Source organism: Balaenoptera physalus (genome assembly GCF_965194825.1).
Source record: "Balaenoptera physalus genome assembly, chromosome: 4".
In the NCBI taxonomy this organism is placed as follows: domain Eukaryota; kingdom Metazoa; phylum Chordata; class Mammalia; order Artiodactyla; family Balaenopteridae; genus Balaenoptera; species Balaenoptera physalus.
The window spans coordinates 146,526,285-146,547,398 of record NC_138891.1 but is presented as its reverse complement, the minus strand read 5'-3'; the positions used below and the strand labels follow the sequence as shown (position 1 = coordinate 146,547,398).

The following is a 21,114-nucleotide window of genomic DNA, read 5'->3' as shown; positions in this document are numbered from 1 at the left end:
CAGCCAAGGGGCCCACGAAGCCAGAGGAGCTCAGAGGCCAGAGCCCAGGTGTCCCCGGTCACAGACTGAAGTACAGGACACAGGACCCCCAGCAAGAAACCACACACACATTTCCACAGACACCACAGGGAAGCAGGTGTGACCGCTCCTCGGCAAGGAGAGGACCTCAACGGGGAAGGGGCAGCGGCATCGTCTACAGGAGCCAACAGGGCTGCAAAGAGCATTCAAAAGACCCCCAAAACCCCTTCTGGGTGAATTAGGGGCATGAATTAAACGAGTTGCAGGTGACACTGGCTGGCAAACACAGAAGCGGGGAGACACCCCTCTAACTGAAGCACCCAGCACCCCAGCAGAACAGGGAAGAATCTCTACGGGGCGCCCATTCCACGTTAGTGCCACGTGGTGCCTTCAGGTGAGTGACGAGAGCTGGATGGGTTTCAGGTACTAACTGTGCACCAGACACCACAAAAGCCTTTCCACCGATCAGCCCATGCAGGAGGGCACAAAGGCCTCATGAGTTTGTCCACCGTGCCTGCGTCCTCCCAGCTCACACAGTGGATCAGGATTTGAACTCAGTTCTCAGACCCCAGAGCAGAAGCTCTTGCACCTGCCTCATGACGCTGGGGAGCAGCTGCCCCATGAGAAGCAGCAAAACCAACAGCAGCTCCAGTGACACCAGGACTCACCAACACCCCTGGTCACTACAGCCCAGATGTGCAAAGAGGCAGCAAACCAAATCACATTCTAAATCTATTTAAAACTTCAGGGTGTACATACATAGTTCAGACAAACTATTTTTTTTTTAATCTGTTTGAGTTCAAAATACACAAGAAACTTCAGAAATGAACCACACGTCCTTATGATAAATGAGGCTGAAGTTCTGCTACTGAAACTGTAAACCGTGCAAAGAACACAAACGCCCGTCAAAGATGCACGCAGGGCAGCGTGGATCACGGGACGGGGGCTCCACAGGAAGGACGGGGAGGCTGCTGCCGCCAGCAGGTCCTGCAGCCCCAAGAGCCACGCGCGCCCTCCCGGGGGCCGGCCTCACCCAGCCAGGCAGGCGGCTCCGTGCCGAACAGGAACGTCACGCACCTGCTCTGGGCCAGCTGCGGCTGGAGCGCACAGTCCTCCTTCAGGCGGTCCCGGTCCGTGGGGGCCGGACCGCCGCCCAGCTCCCGGCCACACTGGCTGCACTGCAGAGGCTCGTCCCCCGAGAGCCCCAGCTCCAGCTGCCTCAGGCGGCCCTGCTGCTCCACCAGCGACCCCTCCAGGTCCAGGATCTGGGCCGCCTGCTGGTCCTGAAGCTGCCTCATCTCAGCTTCTCGAAGCTCAAACCTGTGCATCAGGGACAGCTTCTCGGACTCGGCCTGCTCCCGCAGGTCGAGCAGCCCCTGCGCCAGCCTCTCCTCAGCCCCTCTCCTCAGGCCCTCACTTGTGGCTTTCCACTCAGCCTCTCTCTCGCCGAGTTCTCGTTTCATTAACTCAATCTTCTCCTCAGCGCTCTTCAGTGCTTCCTGGTGAGCTTCAGCTAAAGTACATTTCACCTGCAGAAAGCACAATTTTACTTAAGAAGGAGGAAATTAAATGAAAAGATCACTGGCAGCAACGACCCAAATCCATCTCTGGAGAGAGAGAAGTTCCACAACATACAAGCACTAGTTCCATAACGTATTGCACTGAACAGAGCGATGGCAGTGTTTCGCGTCCTGATGGGAATAAGGGAGCCTAGAATGCACAAATCTAAGACTGCTTAAGTAAGACGTGTCCGCATCCCGGCACCTGGCCCCGACTGTTAGCTCTGGGGCTGGCAGGTCTGGACACACACGCGAAGGGGAGCTCCTCTGCGGTGCCAAGACCAGCCCAGGGGATCAGACACGTAAGGGGCCTCCCGTCAAGGGAAGGCCAACCCCCCAGACAGAGGAAGCACCACCAGCCAGGACGGAGCCACAGGAGGGCAGCAAACAGCGCCAGGCCAAGCCTCTGGACTCGCACAATGAACGTTCCAGGCTCTACACGGGCCCTGCGCAACAGACTGAAACCAACACCCTTAAAGGTGTCGTGTGAAAAGGGAGGTGAACCAGAAAGCTGAACACACACAAATATCCCAATTTTCAAAAAAGGAAAGAAAGGTCAACAGGCTACTGATCATCACCAAAAAGAAACCAAACCAAACCAAAAAGGTTTGTGAGACTGACCTCAACTCTTTATTCAAGTTATTAAAGCTTAGGGCCTACTCTTAGTGATGGCTGAGAATCAGCTCTCATCAGAGACAACAACTGCAGACTCTGGATAAAATCCAAGAGATCCCGGGGCAGGGGGAGGTGTGTGGGGCGGGAGGAGGGGGTGGTCTGACACCCAGAATGAGGAAACGGCCTGGGTCACCGACCTGTTGGTGCCGTGCACATAGAAATCTTACTTGTTTGAACCAGAGGAGCTGGGAGGTGAGGGGGGTAAAGCCCATTAGGACAGAGGCAGAGCAGGAGAGCTGCAGAATCTGTGACTGAATCCAGCCCAGCTCTCAGGCTGGTCCCCGGTCATACACGCGCAAGCAGACTCCAGAGCACAGCCAAGGCCAGGAGAACTGAAGGGCCCAGCACGGAGAAGATGGGGAGGCGACTGGCCTCGGAAGGGGGCGGGGGCGGGGCGGTCTCCTGGAACTGAACCCTTAACCCGTGGGGTCGGCACTAACCCCAGGAGATACTGTCAAAGGTAAAATGGACAGAAAAACGTACTCCATCGAAGAAAATGCAAACGAAGGTTGGAATGACTACACTGGTAAAAGAGCAGGTAGATTTCAATACAAAGAAACTACAGGACAGAAAGAGGACATTTCATTAATGATAAAAGGGTACATTTCTCAGGAAGACATAACAATCATAAATGTGTAATAATGGAACCATAAAATACTTAAAGTAAAAACTGAGAGAACTGAAGGGGGAGAGAGATAATTCCACACACCTCTCTTAATAATTTACGTAAGGAGATAAAATGGTGGTCCAGGAAATACATATACACCTGAACGTCAAAAGCCTTCAAGGAGAGTCTGTCCTTCAGGGAACGGTGCCTGAGAAGGTCGTGTGCCAAGGCAGACGGCCGGCGAGCGAGCCGCCCGCCGTGGGGCCGCGGGCCTCCCACAAACCTGTCCGAGCCTGCTCGGCCCCCGTCCGCACCCCCAGCGCCTCAGTGTGGGGACAGCACGTGATCCGCCTTGCCGGTAACAGCAGCTTCCTATGCAACTGCTCTGATGGAGGAGGAACCCCAGGGAGGCTTCGCGGGGAAGACCAGGGGCGACAGCAGCACCTCCCAGATGGCCACCCTGGGCCGCTCGGAGGGAACACGAGAGAAAGTCACCTCCACTCCGCTCCTCCGAACTGCGGTGAGGCTCGCCAGTAATTTAGCGGAGGGGTCTCATCACCGCGTGTCCGCGGCTGCACGACCACCAGTCAGCGAGAAGAGCCTGGAGCTCAGGACACCACAGAAGACACAGTGGATGAGGCCTGAAGGGGGCCTCGCCAACCACCCTGGCGCCCCTTGAGGACCCCGGCCAGTTCCCCTGAGCACTGGGGGCACCTGTAAAGAGCACACTCGGGCCCCAGCTCAGGTGGCATCCCATCCCGACCCCGAGGAAGGCACCCAGCAAGCAAACACTGCTCCAGGTGGAGGGCGTGCTGGACCTCGGGGGCTTGCGCTGACCCCGGCCGGTTAACACGAGGCCCCGGTGGACGTGGGAAGTGCAGAGTGGTGACGTGTTTCAACTTACTTTCTCCAAGTCCTCTTTTAGGCGGATTTCATGCTGCAATTTCTCATGTAAATTTCTATTTTCTACTTTTAAGAGGTCGATTTCTTCCTTGAGCTCCGTCGGAAGAAACAGGAGATGAGCCTTGTGCATGGTTTCCAGACCCAAGTCTCCGGCTGCCACCTCCAAGGCCGTGCTGTGTGCACCCAGGAGGGGCACCCGGGCGAGCTCTGCAGGGGACCAGAGGGCAGGACCGTCAGGCTGACCCGCAACTCAGGCTAGACACCTACCTTCAGAAGCCTCAGACAACTGCACGAAGATCCTGAAACTCCCCGTGTGGGCTTGGCGTCAGAAGTGGACATGACACACCAAGAGGTCTTCAGCCAAGTGGTCACTGAGCCCCAGGCCCAGACGAGCAGGCCCATCCTGAGTGGCCCACACCCGCTGTCGCTCCTTCCGCCTGGGTACCGGGTGACCTGGCACCCCCAGAGCTCCTCTGGCCAGGGCTCACCACCGTCCCAGGCTCGATAAAGAGCCAAGCGTGGCCGAGGCACCGGCTGACAGGAACGTGCTGAGCGGCGGCCGTGGGGCACCCCTCACACAGGACGGAGAACAGGGATCACAAGACGCCAGCAGGCGTGACCCAGCTCTCTGGGCCGCACTCTTCCCCTCCACAGGCCCGCCCGGCTCCGAGGCCCCCGGCGGGGACCCTCTGCCTTGCCCCCTCAGCTCTACGCGGGACCCACCCTCTCCTGGGCTCGTGTCCAGGGCCAGCCTTACGTCTGCTCTCCTGGGTCCCTGACCATACCTGGGGACGACCACAGCTTCTCCATCCCCGTGACCCCGGGCAGGCCCTCTCCTGACACACCCAGGCCTGCTCCTCAACCCGCGAGGCAGGGCCCCCGGCACCCACACTGCAAAGTAAACGGCCAGCGTGTGCACGTGGCTCTCATGGGAATCAGTCACCGCCCAGAACGTCCCCTGCAGGCCGGACTCCAGGCGACACAGCGGCACTGAAGGCACACACCTTGGCCGGGCTCTTCCGAAGGCCCCACGTGCTGCTCCCCTTCCAACACCTGGGTCCCCGCGAGGCCCGCCTCCTGCTGGACTTCCTGGGAGGACTTCCCCGCTGCTAGTTGGCGTTGGTGGTTTTCTTCTAGCTGTGTGTGCAACCCCAGGCTTTCCTTTGGGAAATCACAGAGAAAACCTTCCTAATGACTCTCTCAGCCACGTTCCTGAATCCCTGCCTCCCAGGGAACCCCCCACGGAACCCCCCACGGAGCCTCGCCACGCAGGGCCATGCCGCCTGCTGCCCGTCTCGCTTCCAGCAGGGAGGCGGGCCTACTCCACCGACGCCGAGCCGTGGGCACTGGGTCCCCAACCGGACCCCCGTCCCTCGCCCTCCGCACCCCAGGTCAGGCCTCCGGGACCAGCCACACGGCCAGGGCCTTGGTGGAAGGCGCCCCGCTCCACCTGCGGCACCCGGGTTTCTCCTCTCTCCCTGCCCTGCGCTTCCCATCCAGAGCCGGGCGCTGGGCCTGCCCCCCGAGGACGACGCTCCGGAGCGCAGGGTCCGAGGGACTCAAGGCCGTGTCAACGTTTCCTGTTCCCTCAAAATGCAACCAGTCACCCCATCTTCCTCAAAATCACAGAGAGGCCACGGCAGCCTAAATGTCCAGCTCTCAATAAGCTCGAGTTATCTTTTAAATCAAGACTGGAGTCCTCATACGGTCACGGGAGAAAACAACTTGACTGACGGGCGGAGTCAAGCGCCCCCGACACAGCTTGGCTCACAAGGGTCAGGCTTCCCAGCACGTCGGACGAGAGAGACCCGCCATCCCAGGAAAGAAAAGGGGGCCAGAGTCTCACCCCCCACCAGGCAACAGCCCGTTCCAGATGATAAAATACAGGGAAATCCTGCTGTGCCTGGAGACTGGGGACGGGGAGCCAAGAGCAAGGGGCTCCTGGCCTCTGAGAAAAGGGCAGAAACATGGCCACGACGACCAAACAAGTCAAAAGACATTCAGCCTCAGTGACAACCAAACAGTTGCAGCCAAAGAGACACTGGCCAGGGGTCAGCGCCGACCAGAGGGGCATGGGGGTTCCCAAACCCAGCTGGGGGAGCTCCACCAGGCACCCTCAGTCAACATGGCGCGTCAACACGCCAAATATACACCACGCACGCGCCCACACGGGGGACTTTTGCTTAAACACACGTATACTCTATCGTTTTTATATTCCCTTAGATGATAGGAGACATAATTCATAAACCTATGAGAAGAAGAAACAGTGAAAGAGGTAATCAGTAAGCCAAAGGTGACCAACTGCTGGAAGACAGGAATCACGGATGCTCACAGGGGTTGAACGGGGAGCCACCTGAGAGCTGCCCAGACACCCGGGAGGCTGGGAAGCGGGTACAGGGGGCACAGAGGTGACTGCACGACCCCCAGGGGCTGCGGACCAGGGAGACTGGCGTGGGGGGAGGGACCTGGCCGACTGGAGTGGGGACCCCACTGTGCCCCTCTCCTCAGGGACCCCAGCAGGAGGCTGGTGGAGACCAATTGGCCCCAGGAGGGGCGGCCACCCCCCAGCCCCCAGGTGGAGCCTGCCTGGTCAGACAGCCCCCCAAGACCCCACGGTGCCTCACGCTTCGTGACGGCACAGCCTCAGGTCACCAACCAATGCACGGACCACAGACGTGCCACACACCACAGAGACCCAGACGGACGGAGACACAGCAGGAACTACACGGAGCCACAAGAGGCCTCTGAATGCTAACGGCCGCCTTCAGACAGGAGACCAAAGACATCCCGTCCCTGAGGCTGAGCAGAGGACACAGGAAAGAACACAGAACAAGAAGGCAAAGCCCTCCGAAATTAACAGTGACAACGGAAATAAGATAGTCAACTGCAGAATTAGAGGAGAGGGGAGAAAAAAATCTCCCACCGCCTCCAAAAAAGCCTAAAGCAACATAAAAAGAGAAATGCGAATTGAAGGAAACCAGTGGTTCCAGCCTGGAGGTCCAGCGTGAGGCTCGCAGGAGGATCAGAGAGAGAGCAAACCACATGGAGGAACAGCTGTCCGAACACGCTGAACGGCTGCTCAAGACCTCCCAGAAGTGGAGACAGAGTCCAGGCCCTGCCTGTTCCTGGTGTGAAAAGTGGACACAGACTGCCATCTCAGGGCTCCCTGGAGCGCGGAGGGGCCTGACAGCGGCCGGGGGCCCAGCCATGCCGCCAGCACGGCACCGCCACCCCCAGCACCGGGGGCAGGAGGACAGGGGAGCCACCGGCTCCTCAGAGCTCCGTGTCGGAACAGGCGCGGAAGGCTTCCACTGCCACAGAGAGCCATGCGGACACGGCTGCCCACAAAGGTCAGAGATGCCAGAAACCAACGGCGTGGAGGCCGTTCAACGAAGAGGAGCGTAAAGGCCACTAAAAAGACGCCCAGCACGCACTCTCCCCAGCGCTCCACTCTCCGGTCATCAACATGCACGACGCAGGCGGCTGGGGAGCTCGTGGAGAGCAGCAGGTGACCGCGCCTGCATGGGATGCAGGCAGGACTCGACCTGCCAGCCACCCACCTCCAAGTCATGCCTTGAACCTCGGGTTGTTGTTTTAAACAAGCAGACACAACGCAGCCTGTGGAGTCACCAGAGACAAAAAAGCAAGCCTCCCTTTGCTTGTCAGGGTCACAGAAGGAAGCTTTTGTGAAAAGGATGGAAATTCAGATTTGATAACATAAAGACAGTCCAGTTCCCAACTAAAGATTAATGAAACACAACCTTTCTCAATGTTTATGGAGACGCTCATATACCTCAACAGCAAAAAAAAACAAAAAGCAAAAAATAACCCACCTGATTAAATAAAAAACAGGCAAAAGACCAGAACAGATACTTTTCCAAAGAAGACACACAGATGGCCAACAGGCACATGAAAAGGTGCTCAACATCACCAATCTTCAGAAAAATGCAAATCAAAACCATGAGGTACCCCCTCACACCTGTCAGAATAGCTATTATTAAAAAGCCAACAAATAACAAAGGTTGGCGAGGATGTGGAGAAAAGGGAACCCTCATGCACTGTTGGTGGGAAAGTAAACTGGTGCAGCCACTATGGAAAACAGTATAGAGGTTCCTCAAAAAATTAAGAATAGAACATCACCAAAAAATGCTGGAGAGCGTATGGAGAGAAGGGAACCCTCTTGCACTGTTGGTGGGAATGTAAACTGATAGAGCCACTATGGAGAACAGTATGGAGGTTCCTTAAAAAACTAAAAATAGAACTACCATATGACCCAGCAATCTCACTACTGGGCATATACCCTGAGAAAACCATAATTCGAAAAGAGTCATGTACCACAATGTTCATTGCAGCTCTATTTACAATAGCCAGAATATGGAAGCAACCTAAATGTCCACCGACAGATGAATGGATAAAGACGTGGCACATATATACAATGGAATACTACTCAGCCATAAAAAGAAACGAAATTGAGTTATTTGCAGTGAGGTGGATGGACCTAGAGTCTGTCATACAGAGTGAAGTAAGTCAGAAAGAGAAAAACAAATACTGTATGCTAACACATACACATGGAATCAAAAAAAAAAAATGGTTCTGAAGAACCTAGGGGCAGGACAGGAATAAAGACACAGACATAGAGAATGAACCTGAGGACACGGGGAGGGGGAAGGGGAAGTTGGGACGAAGTGAGAGAGTGGCATGCACATATATACACTACCAAATGTAAAACTGATAGCTAGTGAGAAGCAGCCGCATAGCACAGGGAGATCAGCTCAGTGCTTTGTGACCACCTAGAGGGGTGGGATAGGGAGGGTGGGAGGGACACGCAAGAGGGAGGAGATATGGGGATATATATATATGTATAACTGATTCACTTTGTTACACAGTATTGTAAAGCAATTATACTCCAATAAAGATGTTAAAAGAAAAGAACTACCATATGATCCAGCAATTCCACTCCTGGGTATTTAACCAAAGAAAACAAAAACACTAACTGGAAAAGACACATGCACCCCAACGTTCACAGCAGCCCTTATTTACAATAGTCAAGATATGGAAGCAACCTAAATGTCCACCAACAGATGAATGGATAAAGAAAATGTGGCACATACACACGTACACACATACACACAATGGAAACACTACTCAGCCATAAAAAAGAAGGAAATCTTGCTATTTGTGACAACATGGATGGACCTTGAGGGTGTTATGCTAAGTGAAATAAGTCAGATTGAGAAAGACAAATACTGTCTGATCTCACTTTTATGTGGAATCTAAAAATCCCACCTCATGGAGAACAGATTGGTGGCTGCCAGAGGTGGGAGAGGGGCTGTGGGCAAAATGGATGAAGGGGTCAAAAGATGCACACTTCTGGGGCTTCCCTGGTGGCACAGTGGTTGAGAATCTGCCTGCTAATGCAAGGGACACGGGTTCGAGCCCTGGTCTGGGAAGATCCCACATGCCGCGGAGCAACTAAGCCCATGAGCCACAACTACTGAGCCTGCGCGTCTGGAGCTTGTGCTCCGCAACAAGAGAGGCCGCGATAGTGAAGAGGCCCGCGCACCACGATGAAGAGTGGCCCCCGCTTGCCACAACTAGAGAAAGCCCTCGCACAGAAACGAAGACCCAACACAGCCAAAAATAAATATAAAAATAAATAAATAAATTAAAAAAAAAAAAAAAGATGCACACTTCTAGTTAGAGGATAAAAAGTCCTGGGGCGTCGTGTAGAGCACAGGACTGCAGTTAACAATGCTGTATTGTGTATCTACAGGCTGCTAAGAGAGTGGATCTTAAAAGTTCTCAGCGCAAGGAGAAAACTCTGCCTCTGTGTGGTGGTGGCCGTTAACCAGACCGACCCTTCACAGCACACCCAGGCATCCAATAATCATGTCATAATGTCCTGTGTCAGCTAGACCGCAAAACACAACTCAGGTGTCCCATCACCTCGTGCTGCTCCAGCTGAAGGCCGAGTTGATGAAGACGGTCTCCTCCTTCTTCTGCAGACGTTTCTTCTGAACAGGCACTGGATGAATTGAGAAACTGTGCTGTAACAACTTGACGCGGGTGCCCCTCCACTGAACCCCGCTGTCCCCGGGGTCCCGCTTCTGTGCCGAGGACAGGATGACTGCCGGGAAGGTGGCGCAGCGGGGCTGGCGCCCACCCACCCCAGCAGCATGGCGCCGTCCGCGGCCTGCGCGCGGGTCAGACCAGCGCCCAGCTTTCATGTCATCTTGTCGAGACCCAAACATAAACGTGTTCTCCTGCGCTGCTTTACCTGAGTCCCAGCGCCTCCGGCGGGGAGCCGTCCTTCCCGTCCTGCAGCCGCTGCTGTAACAGGGTCAGGTCCTCCTGATAGCCCCTCTCGGCCTCCCTCGACTTCTCTTCACAAGAGATTCTCAGCTCTCCCGGTTCGGACCCGTGCCTGGCTCTCTCCTGCAGCCGCTGCCGCTCTATGTCCCGCTTCAGGTGTTCCAGCCCCTCCACGTGAGACGCTCGGGCCAGGAGCTGCTTGTGTAACTCTTTACAGGATGAAAGCAAGCGATCATCTCAAAATGAAATACTTAGGGGAAATCAGAAGGTGGTTAAGAGCCTGTAATGTGGTGCTGGGGGCAGAACTGTAAAAGGTCCCCCCATCCCAGAACCCATGAATGGACGTGGGACCCTCCAGGGCTTATGCTACATGGCACAGGGGGCCTCGCACAGGGAGACCACCCAGACGGCCTCAGTAAACCCCAGAGCCCTGAGGGCAGAGAGCTCTCTCAGGCCGGCACAGAAGTCAGGGGGATCGGAAGCGTGAGAAGCATGCCGCGGGGGCCCTGAAGGCGAGAGGGCCGCGCGGCGAGGAACGTGGGCAGCCCCTGGGCCGACAGCCAGCAAGGAAACGGGACCTCGGTCCTACAAGCACAGGGACGGGACCCTGCCGACCGAGGGAGCCAGGCCAAGGCCCAGCCCAACGTCTGGACTTGGACTGTGGGTGACCCTGGGTGGTTTCAGGCTGCTGACTTGGTGGTATTTTGTTAACGGCAACAGCCGAGTAACGTAGACCGTAAGAGAACTGTCCCCATCACGGCTCTCATCGAGAGGTGCTGCCAGCTAGTTCACCACAGCTCGTTATGAGCTTTCAAGTAACAGGGATGGAAACAGGTCACCATCCCCAATCAGCGCTCCCCACGAGGGTCCTTGAACGCACGGGGGAGGCTGCAGTGGAAGGCGCACAAGCTGAAACCCGTGTGTGAGAGCACGCCTGAAGCCCACCCACAGGTCAGTCCGCCAGCTCTGCCTGCGGCTGCCCGGAGCCTGGCTGGGGTGGGGACGGGAGGCCTATCCACCCACACAGGCCGTCAGGTGTTATTGCGGGCCCTTTCTCGTAACTCTGTTCTTTGCTGCTTAGTAACACTTACGCACAGGGCAGACCCTACAGTTTCAGGCCTGTCTGGAGAGCAGCAGACAAGCCCACGTCTCTCTGCCCCGTGTCTCGTGACCTCCTCCCTCTGAAGGTGCCACCGGCAAGCAGAGACCCCTCTGACTTGGGGTCTTGCAAGGGGGAGACCCAGGTGAGCTGCCCTCAGTAAACATGGCATCACCCTCCAAAACCAGAGCTCAGGGCCCCAGGAGCCTGACAACACCTGGTGCAGGTGAGCTTACGGGACCCAGGAGGCGGCATACACCCACGACCCGAAGGCCCACTGAGAACTGCATTTCAACAGCGCTCAACCAGGCCCCACCGTGAGCCCGGTCTCACACGTGAACGGTGTGTGTCCACACGAGGACACAGGATGCGAGAGTCATCGCTCGCCAACGCGCCTACGAGGAAGCCAAGGCTGCCACCAGCAGCTCTGCACCGTGAAGCCGCAGACCTCAAAATTCACAGAAGTTTACTAAACCACCTTTTTGGGCCTGCAAAACCGTTACATCCTAGTTTGGGGTTTCAGCAGTGAAAACACAGCTCCAGCTTCTGGGAGCCTGAATCGTGCACATGCGGCCCCTCACCACTCAGCTCCTGCCTGCTGGACCTTGCAGACTCCAGCTGGGCCCCCAGGCGCTGGATCTCCTCCTGTGACTGGGCCTGCAGCTCCGTGTACGAGGCACGCAGGTCCTCCAGCTGGAAGAGAAGGCGATGGTGTGGGAGCCCGACCAAGACCCGGGCCCAAGGCAGTGCCGGTGATACCCGTGCAGCACCCGACGGGCACCAGGTGAACACGCGCAGTCTCGGCTCAAGCCCACCCACCTCCAGGTGGCACCGAGAGCAGACCAGAGGAATCCACGGCCACCGCGGCCTCTCATGTGGACGCCTCCCACGCCTCGGCCTCGTTCCCAGCAGAGACCTGTCCCCCTACTTTGTCAGGGAGGGTGGATGGGCCCCCTCCATCTGTGACCACGGGCTCCCTCACCCTTGTGTGGCCTGTGTGGTTTTCTCCGCATTCCCTGGTCAACCTTCCTGGGAAGCGACTCTTTCAGGGATGAACAGAGCTTGCACACCAAGCGTGTGCCGCGTGCCAGCCGGCTCTGCACCGCCGGAGCTGAGAGTGGCTCCACCTGCCCTCCCGGGGCCTGGGTCAGGGTGGCCACCCAGCACCCCAAGTCACAAGCACAGGGCCGAGCGCTCCCGGGGGAGCGTGGGCGGTGCTGGCCTGCGGCTGCTCCGCTGCCTCGTGGAACAGGCCTTTCCTCACCCAGGGCACAGGGCAGAAGGTGACCCCCGGCCGCCTCTCTCCCTGGACGAGGGACAGCCCGCAGGGCCCCCCCTGGCCCTGGTCCCGCCCGGCCGAGCTGGCCTCTGCCTGGAGGAGAGGGGGGAGGAGCAGGTGCGAGAGCCACAGGGCCAGACGCGGCTCCTCCTGGGCTCCACGACTCTCCTCCCCGCAAACCCACACGCGGGCCTCGGCTAACTCCGTCTTCCAGTTATTTCCTTTCTAATTCCTTGAACCAATGCTTGGGGCATTGCTTGGCTCTTGGTCTTGGTGATAAAGGCCCTTCAGGTCCCTGAGTGAGATCTGGCCACATCACCCATATTTCGGTATGTAAAGCTCCAATGGAAAAGAGTTCTGAATACGTGAGCCGCAGAAATGTTTCTTGCTAACTTCTTGTTTATTGAGTCAAGGTCAGAGCGTGTGCCCTTGCACCCCTAATGGCTGGAGCCTGCAGACATCCCAGGGGCACTTGTCAAGGGCACGAATTCTCCAGGTGTAGGACTGAACACCATCATTAAGTCAAAGTCACAGACTCTATATCCTGACATGGCTACCTACCAGTTCCACCAAATACTGAGAGTCTCTTTAAAGGAGGGCTTAAAGTATGGAGGTCCCTCAAAAACTAAAAATACAACTACCGTATGACCCAGCAACCCCACTCCTGGGTATAAATCTGAAAAAACGAAAACACTAATTTGCAAAGATACATGCACCCAATGCTCACAGCAGCACTATTTTCAATTGCCAAGACAGGAGGCCACCTAAGCATCCACTGACAGATGAATGGATAAAGAAGATGTGGTGTATATATACAATGGAGTACGACTCAGCCATAAAAAAGGATTGCTGCCATCTGCAGCAACATGGATAGACCTGGAGATTATCACGCTAAGTGAAATAAGTCAGAGAAAGACAAATACTGTATGATATCACTTATATGTGGAATCTGAAGAACAGAACAAATGAATGTATACACAAAACAGAAAAAGACTCACAGTTATAAAGAACTAGTGGTTACCACTGGGGAGAGGGATGGGGAGAGAGGCAAGTTAGGGGTAGGAAATTAAGAGGTACAAACTACTGGGTATAAAATAAGCTACAAGAATACACTGTACGGCACAGGGAATATAGCCAATATTTTATAATGAAGTACAATCTTTAAGAACTGTGGATCACTATGTTGTACATCTAAAACTTACATAATATTGTAAATCAACTATACCTCGATTTAAAAATAAACACAAACATACACATATTAGGGCTTAAGTTTCAGGCAATAATAGAGCATGAAATGACCCCAATCCAAGATCTCCTCCAACTCCCCTCGTACAATGCCTACCTCAAGCTGGTTTTCCTTTTCCTTTTCTTTGAATTTCAGCTCCAGGTCCTCCACGTACTGGCAGTGTTCCAAATGCAGGTCCGCGCGTAGCCTGCCCAGGGCCACCTCGTGCTGAGCCTCCTGAGTCTGAAGAGAAACTGGAGACGGGCACGGGCCTCACTCAGTTTGTGACGGCACAGCGTCCTCCTCCTCAGCAGGGGCAGCTGCAGGCACGGCGGGTCCCCCAGGCCCTTCCAGCCCCCATTCTCAGGACTCTGCTCTCTTCGGGGAGGAAGGGAGGGGAAGGCGCAGGCCAGCAGACTGCATCTACTGACCGGTGGGCCCCGCCGTGTAACAGAAAGGGAACAATCACGAACTACTTTTTCGATAGCAATTTAGTAGAAGAACATGCAAAAGATGTCTCTGAAATGAAGGTTTCGGAAGGTTTAGGGAACCTGAGATGCCTGTGCAACGAGGAGGGACCCCAAGGCTAACTCTCCTGCCAGCCAGTCACACGGTATTTTTTCTAGGATGACACAGGAAAACTCAGTCCCCTTCCAAACTTGCTCATTTTAATTAGAGACTCACATTCAGCCTGATTTTTGTCTTGAAAAACCTTCTCCAACTCAGCCTTCTGTTCTGCCAATTCTTTCTTAAACTGGTTTTGTAAATTCTCCAGTTCTGACCGATGCCTTTCCGATAATTCTTGGCGTAGGTTTTCTAAGCACAAGTCTCTCTCGGATTCCCAGTCTTGCTTCAGGGTCTAATTTAAATGAGGAAAAAGTAGATGATGGCCAACAGTTTATTACTGCGGTAAAAAATTTCAACTGTGCATTCGAAAACCGTCACCCCCGCCCAGACCAAACTGTGAGTACAGGACACAGCTTGGGACGTCCAGTCAAACAGGAACAGCAGCACCTGTAGGCAAACAGTCCAGGACACGAGAACCAGGACCACCTGCCAGAAACAGAACTGGTCGCTGAGCAAAAGCACAGGAACTCGGCCAGCAAGACAGGCATCCGTCCCCCACGCAAGACCCGGGCACCACAGCGGCACCGTCGAGCTCGGATGGGGTCAGGCTCTGTCCCAGGCGCCCTAAGAAACGAGGCCCCTCTGTCCAGCTCAGAGGGCGGGGGCTGGGGCACGAGGCCGTCCTCCACCCCCCGCCTGTCCAGAGTGGCCAGGGCACACAGGTCCCCTCGGCCTGACGTCACACATCCCCGACCGCTACCCACTTCCTCGGCCGTCACCAGCGCCCACGGCCCTTCCACACGCGTAGCCGAGAAAGGGGTGGGTCGCAAGAGTCACGCTCGTCCCACCCCCCACCGCCCGTGGTTCCCCGAGGCCCATACACGTCACTTGATCACCACCTCCGTGGCGTCCACGCCTCCCGTCCATGAGGACCGAGGTCTGTGTCCCAAGCACTGCCAGGGCCGTGCCACAGGGCTGCTCAGAAACCAGATGGGAGGAGAGACTCCCATCACACCAGGTAACACAAAAGCCCACAACTAGCTGCTGTGATGAATTCACATTGGGCAGAGAAAGCAGCGCGTCATGCTTCACCCCCACGACTCCAGCTCTGACTGCATTTTGTTAGAATCAAGGGGAGGGGTCCCGGGTGGGGATGAGGGAAATGCCGTGTACACGGAATGAATTTTCTTATCCTCTGTACCTCTATCATCTGGGCATTTTTCTCCATTTCTGATTGTAGCTTCTCCTTCAGCTCAGCTGGAAGAGAAACATAAAAAGTCGCTCAGATCACCGCGGCTCAGACTTTTCCCCAATCTGAATCCCCAGGAGATGAGAAGGCTCCCGGCACCTCTGGCCGCTCCACCGAACACTTGCTGACATTAACAGGACAGGACGCGTCTGTGAGAAACAAGCAGGTGATGATGTCTGGGTTAATCAGCAAATCACACTCGTGCCTGACAAAGGACGGGAGACGTCCAGCCAGAGCGACAGTCCAGGAGGACCGGGCGAGGCCAACTGCGGGGCTGCACAGATCACTGAGCGCTGAGCCTGCGTCATCCTTCTGCTTACGGGGACCTCGGCCCATCCACTCCACACCGGGCCACCGCGCACCCAGGGCCCCGCAGTCCAGGATCCCGCTGAGCCAGCTTCCAGGCTGGGTGCTGGACCACAAGTAAACGGAGAGAGGTAAAGACGTGCTAGGTCCCAACAGCTCCCCGCCTGAGAGGAGAAGCACACGAAAGGAGGTGCTAGGCAGAGGACGCTGGACCAGTGGGCGCGGCCAAGCGTGGAGCTGGGGAGAAGTAGCACCAGGCGACAACCAGCAACCCCTGGGCGCGGGGAAGGCGGCCCGAGCAACTCCAGAAATCACGCAAAGGCCCAGAAGCCACCCTCTGAGGGCAGGTCCCGCCGGGCCCACAGGGGCCCCAGCTGCAGCAGCGCTTCAGGGACCGGACGGCAGGGTGGGCCTCTCGGGGGACCGTTCCCAGGGGTGCACATGGAGGAAATAGCATCGAACAGGCCTAACTAAGGAAGGCATATTTCATATTTTTAAAATTTAACAGAAGCAGCGAAGGACGTGGAACTATCTCCTTGCGTTTGCCTGAAAGTAGGTGAAGAAACAGGCAAGGCATCAAAGGACCGACAAGGCTGCTCCTCCAGGTGGGTGGGCCCGCAGTAGAGGGAGACTCTGCAACCGGGGCAGATCCCAGGGAAATGGGCCAGGGTCTCTCCTCCGGGGGAAGGACGTTCTAAGCGTGAAAACACGAAAAGCCACCAAAGTGCTGCCTTTAAACACTTTAAGTGGGTGAACCACATGGTACATGAATTACAGCTCAATAAAACTACTATGTATGATTTTTACAAAAAGTACTAACAAAAAATGTACCAAGAAACATTAAAATGAAATCATATAAGTTCACCTTGAGGCCAGCGCATCGCCAGATTGAGAGGCACCTGAGCCGCCACCTGGCACAGGGCGCAGGGGGGGACGGGGGCGGGGGCGGGCTCCACGAGGCCTGGTCGCACACAGAGGCCCAAGCACAGCACAGAAGCCAGGCGCCTCCGACGACACCCGCGGGCCAGCCGCCGAGCGTACCTGCCTCCTCCCGGACCAGCTCCAGCTCCCGGCGCGCACGGCTCTGCAGCAGGGCCCGCTCCTGCGCGTGCCGCCCGGCGAGCTCGGCACGCAGCTCGGCCAGCGCCGCCTCCTTCTCGCGCTGCAGGTGCGCCTGCGTCAGCTCCAGCCGCGCCGCGTGCATGTCGCTCAGGCTCAGGCGCAGCGCTTCCAGCTCCAGCTCCTGGAGGACACCAAGTGCAGTGAAATAAGCCAGGCCCAAAAGACAACTACACGATTCCACTGCCCCACTGCCGTGAGGCGTGTAGGATCGCCAAGTCACAGAGACAGAAGGTAGAATGGCGGCTGCCAGGGGCTGGGGGATGTCGCTTAGCGGACAGGGTTTCAGGTTGGCAAGGTGAAAAGAGTTCTGGAGACGGATGGTGCTGACGGTTGCACAACAGTGTGAATGTACGAACACCAATGAACTGTGCACCTAAAGTAGTTAAGATGGTAAAATTCATGAGTGCTTTACAATTAAGAAAAAGACTGTGACAAAAACGGAGGTAGAGGGAAGTATAAATGGAGTTTCAGTAATTATGCAAGAGGAAGGTGAAGGTGTTGATTAAATTTAGACTTAGATAAATTAAGTATATATGTTGTATTTAATAACCTCACCATTAAAAGAATAGAAACTGTATATTATTACTTCAAAATGAACAAAGGGAGAATTTTTTTTTAATCCCCTGATAAAAAAATAATCCAAAGAAGGCAAAAAAGGAGAAAAGAAAGAAACAAAACAGGCAGGGCAAACAGAAAGCCCAAATTAAACGTTTAATGTAAGTACAAGCACATCAGTGACTCCATTAGATATAAGGGAATTCACTGCCCAGTAACTGTGAGAGTCAGTTAAAAATCAACCGTATGCTGCTCACCAGACACACATCTCAAATAGAAGGATGCAAAGACGCCCGAGGTGAAGGAGAGAGAAGACCAGAACCGTGTCTGATCCACTCACACAAAGCTCTCCGTCGGAATCGGCACAGAAGCCAGCAGGGTGTTCCCTTCAGGGCGGGCAGCAGCGAGCAGGGCCCAGCACCGCCCTGCCCCGGCCTGTAGAGACCACGTGCTGTTTGCGGTGTACTCATCTGGTAGGCTCTATCTAAGTTTTGTGTACTTTTCCACAAAGATGCTACAAGTCACAGTTTAAAACAAGTATGAGCTGTGTATTTAAGGCTGGGTTTTATGGACCCCACTAGAGACCATTTCTCCAGGCCCTGCCAGGCCCTCCTCTGAGCTAGATTTCTCCTGCAATAATGCAGACTAAACACCAAACTTGCTCACTGCCAAAAGTAGTGTGCACTGAGTCCAGCTAGAATCGAAGGTCTAAAATACAGACTCTCAATTACAGCCATTATTTCGTGTTAACTTCTAAGGGAGTGTAATCCACAGAACTACTGAATCACGTTGCTGTACACCTGAAGCTAATACAATGTTGTACATCAACTACACTTTAATTAAAAAAAATAAGATAAAATACAGGACTTTCAATATAACACTTTGAAACTGGTCAACATCTAATAAATTTTCTCCCAAATGCTAACAAAAACTGAATGGATTAAAGAAAAGTAATCAATTCAGCGCTCATGGAAGTCACACCAAGCATTGTGGTAGGAACTGGGACGGTAAGACCAGCGCCCAGGCGGCAAGCCCGTCCCCCAATGTGTCTCGCATGCGGGGCTACCCACGTGGGCGTGGGCATCGAGGGCCAGGCCCAGGAGGCACGCTGACCCCACAGGACCCTCAGTGAAGGAAGCGCGACTCTCCCTTCCACGCCCACCACCAAGATCAAACTTAACCGAGAACCCAGGAGAGGCATACCTTCGTCATTACCCCAGGCTGCTCCGGACCGTCGCCGTCCAGCTTCTGCGGCGTCCCCGCTCCACCGGGCTCCTGCAGCTGGAGGGGAAGGGCCAGGAGCATTCACAGCGGCTCACGGGGTAGCCCGGCCCCCTCCCGGCCCCGCCCGCCTCCAGGCCCGCCAGTTCCATCTGCACTCTCCTTCTACACAAATCTCAAGCTCTAAACATTTTTTATGTAACTTGCTTCCCTAATGATGTTGCTGCCCGATTTTTAACGAGTTCTGCTTCTTTAAGTTATTTCACCGGGTGCTTAACAGAAATCACTAAACTTTAGTTGCTCAACACGTATTTTCTAAGTTCTTAATTTTATATAAATTCAAATATTCCATCTTCAAGATTTTCCTCTTTTAGATAAATCTTTTCCTTAATAATTTACAGAACAGTATTTTTAGTTTCTTTTTGCAAATCACCTCAAAATTGAGTTTAAAGTTTTCCAATGAATTTTCCCCCAATAGTTTTGACCCATAAGTTTACAAGAATTGGGGCTTTTATCTGCAGGAAGGCTCGGTGCACACGACTTGGCGGCTCGCGGGCGGCTTCCACCCCCATGTCCACCTGCACCTCCAGCCCCGACCACACATCACTCTGCCACTGTCAGGGTGAGCGTTAGCGTCTGCTGGACCTAACTGCACTTATCAAGTTTCTTTTCTGGGCAGTTGTAACTGCTTGACAGGACCGGCATAATTTTATTCCTTCTTACAGGTCTTCCAAAGAACAATGAGAAAATTTACTTTTTTTTTACTAGAGTAAAACATTTTACCTTGCAGTTACTACCAGACCCCTGCATTTATCTAAGACACAAAGTGGACCCGAGCAACCTTGCTTCTCCCATATCACGATGCTATTTCATCATCCTAAGGATTGTTTTGTCACACTCAATTATTCCCAACCATGCCAACACCACCTTAAATAATGAGGAAACAGAAGAATGAGGGAACCACCTAGAAGGACGAGGGACAGTAAACTCATCCACCCTCCAGTTTTCTAAGTGACTGGAGAGACCACCTCAGTAGCCTGCTTTCAACGTGACAATTCAGGGACTTCCCTGATGGTCCAGTGGTTAGGACTCCGCGCTTCCACTGCAGGGGGCACGGGTTCCATCCCTGGTCAGGGAACTAAGATCCCACATGCCGCACGGCGTGGCCAAAAAATTTAAAAATTAAAAATAAAATTAAAAAAAGACAATTCGTTAAGAATTTTTCATTTTCCTCCCAAAATGACGCAGAGAGCAATGCTGACAGCGAGGACTTTTCACAACCATCAGGCGAATCAAGAGAAGAACGCAGAGAGCAGCACTCGGGCCACGGTGCTGGGAAGCGGGAGTCACAGCGACATCGCAGACCTCCCGTCTCCCCAGGACGGCACCTCAGTCTCCTCGCCGTCAGGAATCAGCAAGTGAGCAACATATCTCAGGACAGGGACTCCCCCGGCGGCCCAGTGGTTAGGACTCCACCGCGCTTCCACTGCAGGCGGTGCGGGTTCCATCCCTGGTCGGGGAACTAGACTCCGCGTGCTGCAGGGTGTGGCCAAAACAAACAAACAAACAAAAAACATACCTAAGGACAAACAAAAATAAAAAGGGTCGTCAACACTGATGCCACAGAAGAATATTCCTACGAATAACTTAATACCCAAAACTGGAAGATTAGAAGGACACATTCTGAGAAAAAGCACAACTGAATAGTCTGGTAACTGTTCAGTAAGTTGACTCTGCAATTAAAGGTCTTTCCACAAAGAAAGCTTCAGTCCCCAACAGCTCCACCATCTTACACCAGCTCACCCACAGAGCAAAGGACCCTCTCAGCTCGTCACGCGAGGCCAACATAACCTCAACACAAAAACCTGACAAGAGAGGAAAATTACAGGTCGTTCTCTCGCAAAACACACTTTTTCTAAATCAGCTGAGAGGACCATATGACTTTTCTCTTTTAGTCTCTTAAGTGAATCACACTGATTTTTTTGGAATGTTTGACTAAGCTTGCACTCCGCTAAAATACACTCCACTCCACACCCACCAAAAGTGTTAAAATAGAAAACAAATGTCAACACCAATCACAGATGTTATGGAACAAGGAAAACACTCATATGCCACCACTGAAAATATAAACTGAACAACTCTTTTAAAACACAGCTCAACATACACAAGTTGAACATATACCTAAATACTGACTCAGATATTAAATACCTAATTACGGCCCCATAGAAACGTGCTCACACAGACACCAAGAGACTTGCATGAGAATGTTCACAGCAAATGCTAATCAACAGCGGAACAGAAAAACCAAGGTACACCCATACAGCAAAATAGGATACAACAACACAAATGAAAGAACTATAGCCTTTCACTCCTAAAGGATGCTGGATAAGAAGACCCAGACTAGGGACATGCATACT

The 21,114-nt window shown here is 54.1% G+C and overlaps 1 protein-coding gene across 2 annotated transcripts in view; it reads right to left on the bottom strand.

Moving 5' to 3' along the window:
• The window catches only part of LOC309660237 (pericentrin-like), a 28,974-nt gene that overhangs the window by 1,610 nt on the left and 6,250 nt on the right, over positions 1–21,114 (bottom strand). The window contains exons 3-13 of one of the 2 annotated variants that reach the window (XM_082460703.1): positions 18,680–18,757; positions 16,841–17,042; positions 15,446–15,501; positions 14,362–14,536; positions 13,795–13,931; positions 11,755–11,866; positions 10,040–10,283; positions 9,709–9,787; positions 4,767–4,923; positions 3,764–3,969; positions 1,096–1,547 (exon numbers count right to left, since the gene is read on the bottom strand). In XM_082460703.1, coding sequence (XP_082316829.1) covers positions 1,096–1,547; positions 3,764–3,969; positions 4,767–4,923; positions 9,709–9,787; positions 10,040–10,283; positions 11,755–11,866; positions 13,795–13,931; positions 14,362–14,536; positions 15,446–15,501; positions 16,841–17,042; positions 18,680–18,757 — 1,898 coding nt within the window. Of the gene's footprint in view, positions 1–1,095; positions 1,548–3,763; positions 3,970–4,766; positions 4,924–9,708; positions 9,788–10,039; positions 10,284–11,754; positions 11,867–13,794; positions 13,932–14,361; positions 14,537–15,445; positions 15,502–16,840; positions 17,043–18,679; positions 18,758–21,114 lie in introns of those variants that run through there. The other variant, XR_014263297.1, reaches the window with a different exon arrangement.